The sequence below is a fragment of the Opisthorchis viverrini genome (assembly GCF_000715545.1).
Source record: "Opisthorchis viverrini unplaced genomic scaffold opera_v5_154, whole genome shotgun sequence".
Taxonomy (NCBI): domain Eukaryota; kingdom Metazoa; phylum Platyhelminthes; class Trematoda; order Opisthorchiida; family Opisthorchiidae; genus Opisthorchis; species Opisthorchis viverrini.
Genome location: NW_008751809.1, coordinates 1,191,740 through 1,198,526, shown reverse-complemented (window position 1 = coordinate 1,198,526; position 6,787 = coordinate 1,191,740). Strand labels below are relative to the sequence as shown.

Below are 6,787 nucleotides of genomic sequence, written 5' to 3'. Positions count from 1 at the left end.
CATTTTCGACTGGGTCTTAGCTGTAAACTATGCGGTGCTGTCATGTACTGGGATAATTCGAGAGGTCAAACATTTTCATCGTCCAAACCGAACGTGTCCAACAAGATGTCCCACTGAAATTTTTCTGCTTCTTGCCGGTATTGAGTTTGAATGTGGTTTGGTCGTAGTTGGTTGATGTCTTCTCCAAATTTCTTTTCCAACGTCGACTTTGTAGATCACATTTCTTTTCTTGCCCAGGACAGCACCACTGGACCACTTTTCGGTACCTTGAAAGTTTCTTGCGTAAACCGCGTCACCAATGTCTCATTTGCTGCATTTCGGGCGTCCTTCCTCTTGGGCCTAAGACTATCGTAAGTAGTCCTAATTTTCCGTCCAAACATGCATTCTGCGGGCGATTTTCCACCGGGAACGTTTGGGTTTGGGGAATTTCGGTACATTGTCAAAAATGGTTGGATCGTGTTGCCCGACGTCTTCCCTCCTCTCACTTTAAGTAGAACCCGTTTGAAGGTATCCACGAATCAATCAGCCCGCCCGTTGGATTGAGGATGATAAGGCGGTGAGAACTTTTGCTCGATACCATTTTCTTTGCAAGACAGTCTGAAGTGTTTTGAGGTGAATTGAGTTCTATTGTCAGTCACAATTAGCTCCGGATTACCAAAATATTGCAACACTCTAACCAGTTCATCGACAGTAGACTGTGCCGTCGTACTGCGCAAAAGGAACACATCTGGCCATTCAGTGAACGAATCCACCAAAATGAGATAAGTCTGACCGTTGACTGGACCTGCATAATCCAAGTGAATACTTTCCCATGGTTTCTTGCTTTTTGGCCATGGTTGTTCTGGACATTTAGGAGGTGCCTTTGCCGCTATTTGACAAAGTTCACGTTTCTGACAAAACTGCTCTATTTCTGCGTCCATTTGAGGCCAATAAACGAAATTCTCGCCAGGCCTTTCATACGAGTTGTACCTGGATGTCCTGAGTGAAACTGTTGTATCAGATGTTTTCGTAATTTCGTTGGCACTACAACTCGGTATCCCGTCATTCAACGTCTCCAGTCGTCGCTTTTGGGAGTGGACTAATGTGCCATCTTTTTCACTTGTTGTTTCGCTTACCGTCGCTTTTCCAAGGTCAGTCGATCGTATCGGTTGGTTTGCGGCACGAATGTTTCTCGTAGCAAACGCCTTTTTATCTCTCGAGCTTTCGATATCCACCTGATCGGTCGGTCTTTCCTTAGACTAGTTGATGTTTGAAGGATTTGCGTACGACCTACTTGAGGATTCAAATCGCGTGCAAGGATCATACAGTGCTCTTCGTTTGAAGGATTTGCGTACGACCTACTTGAGGATTCAAATCGCGTGCAAGGATCATAATGTCAGTGCTCTTTGCCTGACGAATTATCATGGATAACTCTCGACAGAAAGTATCCTTCTCCGTTTTAGAACTGCAGTCCGCTATGGCATAAGCCGACACGACAAACAGGCACCACCTTTTATGCCGAGGCATTGAGCTTGATTGAACTGGATAACCGGACGGCGCAAAGACGACTATCCATCGAGATCCTGTTCATCATCATCATCATCATCATCATCAAAGTCAGCAACATCAGTGGTGGAACTGATGCTCTACTGCTGTACAACCACAAGGTTGGTCTAGTTCGTCTAGTCACACCACCTTACCGTGGTGTGGCGGTTTATGTACCTCAAAAATACACAGAGCTATACTCGGGGTGTCCGCACGACAGTCTCTCATACCAGGTTGGTCAATTGTTAGAGGTCTCACAAACGCAGTCTCCTGGCCCTCCAGGTTGGGGGTTGGAACATGTGTCGACTTCCTCCGTAGAAATGGTAAGGCATTTGCATTTCCCCGCCAAACACCGCTGCCTTGCGGTTAGGCCTTTGAGCCAAAGGCTTTGGTTGAGGACCCTAATCGTCCTCGTGTCCAGGCGTGGGCGCCCTGGCAGCCCTCGTGCAATCATGCCGAGAGACATTGAGCTTGGTTGAACCGAATAACCGGACGGCGCAAAGACCGTTCACTACGATCCTATCCACCGAACGCTTTCAGCCCTGGGGCTGAGTGCCTCTCGCCCCACGAGTCATCGGTTTTGGGTCACCGGACACATGTATGGATAAATGTGAGAGAGATGAGTTGATCCTTGGCTTTTTGAGATGCATAACCACGCTGGGGTTGTGCATTTTTCGGAAACACAGCATCCATCAAGTTTAAGGGATTACAAGTTTTCAGGAAGCACTGCCTGTTTGCCAATTTGACATAGAGTACGGACTTTAAAAGCTCCTATGTAGAAAGGACCTCGTGGATTTAGAAAGGTGTTATTTTGCTTCTTTTTTCTAGGCAGCGAAGACCTTAAGGCCCTTCGATCAGACGACTGACAGTCTAATGACCCAGCGACGTTTGCTTGTGCGGTGAGAAGGGGTTGGGGAGGGACATCGGTGGACGCTGAACTGCGGGGGCAAATGACAATTCCCGGTTGCCCAGGCCGAGGAAGGGGGTTGGTTGAGGCAACCCACCTTGAGCCTTCGACCCTAAAGTCTGACCCACAAGGCAGTGGGAGGACTTGGGGTTTTGTTGGGGGACCCTGACCCTAGCCTCTGACTCAAAAGTCTGACCCACGAGGCAGTGGGAGAATGTAGGCTTTTCTTTGGGGACCCTGCCCGGAGCCGACGACTCAACAGTTTGACCTGCTCGGCTGCAGGGGGTTGGCCTAACCCGAGAACGCAGGGAATAGGGCATTACTGTCCCATTCCTGGTGCGACTGCGCACAGCAGGTGGCTGTTGGGCGGCACCGGGTTCTTTGGCTTTAAAAGTATTTCGACCGTATTGGATAATGGAGGACAGTGCGACTTTACCCACTGACCATCTCGTACCAGGATTACTCATAGTGCAGGGTTCCGCTGCTCTTGATCGGGCTGCTCCTCTCTGGCCTTCCTGGCATTGTTGCAGAATTTCCATCCAGGGTAGCCCAAGGGATCATTGCAGTACTCAAGCCCGACCATCACGTGAAAGGGGCTTTAGGTCGGGATCAAAGCTATCGCCAGGATTACTCATAGTGCAGGGTTCCGCTGCTCTTGATCGGGCTGCTCCTCTCTGGCCTTCCTGGCATTGTTGCAGAATTTCCATCCAGGGTAGCCCAAGGGATCATTGCAGTACTCAAGCCCGACCATCACGTGAAAGGGGCTTTAGGTCGGGATCTAAAGCTATCGTCGGCCTCTGATGACAAATATCCAAGGGATCGTTTTAACTTGGCCTCTGGCACGTTGGATTTAATTGCTTTGGTGTTGTAACGCGTTTCCTTTCAAAACGGTAATAAGGATCATGTCCCCACAGTGGTTTCGTAAAAGAGCGTCCTGTTTGCTGTCCTGTGTGCTGCGTCACGTTACTCTTGTGCTATTGGGGCGTGCCACATTGATCACGAAGTCGCAGATTGGATTATCGGAGGTTTATGTACAAAAGAGGTCCCTATCTAAAGATTACATGGAAGACGGCGAATCTCAACTTGGTTATCGTGTGCGAACATCTGCGTGAGCACCACTGCCCGTTCAGATGTGATACTTTAATTGCATCCAACTTGCAATGTTAGAAGGGTGGTAATATACTCGCTCACGTCATGTAAGAACCGGAACGCTGGAGAAATCAACAGAACACATCGCTGGGGAGCTTCAATAGGAGCGAAATTCTGTCATGTTGCTTCTTGCCCTCGGCCATTTTCGGTGCAAGATTGTTCAGACAAATATGATATGAATGCAAACTTCATAAATTTTGCAACTGCGAACCGCTAAAATAAACGTGAGCCGGGAGGAATATGAGAAAGTGCGGAAATAGCTGTCGTTAAGGCTAGTTGTTGCCTACTTATGCAATATTCAGTGGATAATCTAGCTTTTGTGGCTGTTCTCTTAACTTCAATCAATCACTATTGGGACGAAATTATGAAGGATAAGAAAAATATATTTTGGTAGCCGCGTCCATGACAGGGTTCAGCAAAGAGAGATGCAAATTACCGATACAGACCCAGCTAAACACTTTCAAGGCTGGGGAAGAGGGCCAGTCTTGAACGTGGAGTCTCATTCACAATAACCGCACGATGAATAGAAAGGTACTCCAAAAGGTGGAAAGTCAATGAAGAAGGAATGTGTGGGAGTAATCAGGAGAACAAGACGGCAAAATGTGTAGGAAGCAGAATTTTTGTAATAAGCCGCATTAAACTTTTCTCCTCAAAAAATTTTTGGTCTCTAAATTGGTTGAACACTTGTCAAGAAATATCATAAACGGCGTCTTCCTGCACAAGATTGGAGTAGCGAAGGACAAGACAAAATGACAGGTGTTATACGGGCGCATGTGGTGCACCAAACATAGAACCACACATTGAGAGCTAAGCCTCATTGTTGTTCACTGTCACTTCTTTCCTTACTACTTACTACTTTCCTTAATCACATACGTACTTACCACGGCTAGCAAAATAAGTGGGTGTTGAATATTGGCGAGAAGCACATCTCAGCCGGCCAATTTTTAAAATTTGTAAAGTTGACGCAAAATTGTCCGCAAGTTAACTTAGAGTTGGAGGCCTTGTTTTCCTGTCACGAAACGCTTTGTTATGGTAATACTCTTGGGTTTGATGCACAGCACTTGATTAGCTCTGTGTGTTAAGTTATTTTGGGAGAACCGGATTGGGTTTCTGGAGGATGTCAGAAAGAACCATACCCCTGTTGGGTTTTGTACACTTACTTCAGGACTTTCGGCCAAGAATTTCACTCCGCAGACAGCTCGACTGATCTCGAACCGCTGTCCTCAAGCTTTTCAATTTTGTGCTCTCAGTTGATCCACGCTTGGATGCTTGATGCCTCATCAGTCACTTGTTTTTGACCGTATATCTTGGACCCCGTTTTAGAAATTCCACAATTTTTAAGTTCGACCTTCATCCACTTATCTACTTCATCTTTTGTCGTTTCCAAATCCAAAAATTTTACCCCATAGATATCCACGATTCTTAGTAGTCTCACGTTTATACTGATGCCGCGCATCAAATGTGCAAGCCTCCGGCTTTCTGGCTCATGTGGACCTTCATGCGCATGTCACACCTTAATTTTTATTTTACAGTCCACAGTTGCAGCAACCGGAAGGCAATCCTTGGGTCACATCATTACTAAATCTCGAGTTTTTGTCCGAGGTGCTATTTTATCATAAGACGTGTTTGACACCGTTTCAGTGAACTCAAGTATATCTTCATGATATCACTGTGGTTAAGCGCGTTCTTCAGTGGGTCTCGGCGTTGAGGATAACCCTCTTCTGGTTGCCGTTTATCTGTCCGCTCTCATAAGTTTACTGTTTTACTCCAATCTACGCTTGTTTAATTTTCTCATGCATAATGCCCTCACTTGGCCAGATATTAGTGAACGTACACTGGCACGCACTGAGTTCAGGCGTACAAATGGGCGGTTCAAGTCCACGAAAATTTCATCGATTCTTCATCAGAACTTTCTGAAGCAGTCCATACTGGTACTTTACTCCATGAATGATGTGCTTGAAAAGGCATCCTAAGATAGAGTCGTGCAATTTTCTGTAATTAGGTACTAACATCATATTGTGTCTTTTGTATGGGGTTAAAACGGCGAGGTTGAGTCAGTTGGAAAGCGCTAGTTATTTCACCACGCATCTGACCTGGCCAATTGTCCGACATTTTAGTTACCACATCAGACGAAGTCTACTTTACTCCATGAATGATGTGCTTGAAAAGGCATCCTAAGATAGAGTCGTACAATTTTCTGTAATTAGGTACTAACATCATATTGTGTCTTTTGTATGGGGTTAAAACGGCGAGGCTGAGTCAGTTGGAAAGCGCTAGTTATTTCACCACGCATCCTGACCTGGCAATTGTCCGACATTTTAGTTACCACATCAGACGAAGTCAAAAAGTGGTCTTTAACTAGCCCGTTTGCACGCAGTCTTGCTGCCTGTAACCAATAATATCATCAGGTATGCAACGTCAGCTTACCTGAAATCTGCCCAACACAACGTGATCAAGGTTGTTGAACACCATCAAAACTGAGGCCTTAGAATAGCAAGAATATTCTCGGCCAATACACACGCTTTTCAAAAATGGGACGTTTTTACGTATCTTCTCGAAATTTCATGGATATTTATTCACAGCTATAAAATTGTAAACGAAAGATACAAAGCGATTCCAAAATTTTCGCAACAAAATTCCACTGAACGTGGGCAGACCTTCAATACCACCACAGACTGCTCGGATATCTCATCACTGGTATACGCCGGCACACATCTTTCTTCTTCAATAGTCACATGCATGCCGCCGACTTCCATTTCTTCCACTAAGCCGGCCTTAGTAGCTGGTCTGTTTGGCAGCGCTTGGAAAGTATCATGTCGCGCCTTAAGTTTGGTCACATATAATCTTTTCAACCCTCGACCTTCCCGAATTGTATAGATGTCTCTCCGACGGCCGATGACGACGAACGGGCCTCGCTACCAACCAACAAGCTTCTGTAACCCAAGCCCACGCCTTCCGGGATTCTGATTATTCCTCCATTCGACCTTCACGCCTATCGAGTACAGTCGTACATTTTTGGCCGTCTTCTGTCTAGTCCCTTCCTAAACGGCGGTTCAGCTCTCCCAAGCTTCCTTTCTTTTTCCTCTTAGCTATTCCTGATCAAGGGGAAGGCGCGGATGTTAACCGTACATCAGCATGCGCGAAGACTTGCCCATGGTTGGTCGTATGGAGACACGATGTGCTAACAACATCACCGTCAGCTTCCCG

At 46.3% G+C, this 6,787-nt stretch overlaps 1 protein-coding gene across 1 annotated transcript; it reads right to left on the bottom strand.

Moving 5' to 3' along the window:
• Positions 1 to 40: 40 nt before the first annotated feature.
• On the bottom strand, positions 41 to 437 carry T265_06974 (hypothetical protein; the record flags this gene model as incomplete). The annotated part of the gene is given in 2 exon segments (XM_009172380.1): positions 41 to 247; positions 267 to 437. 2 exon segments carry the CDS (start codon positions 435 to 437, stop codon positions 41 to 43), a joined length of 378 nt encoding a protein of 125 aa, XP_009170644.1.
• Positions 438 to 6,787: the final 6,350 nt, after the last annotated feature.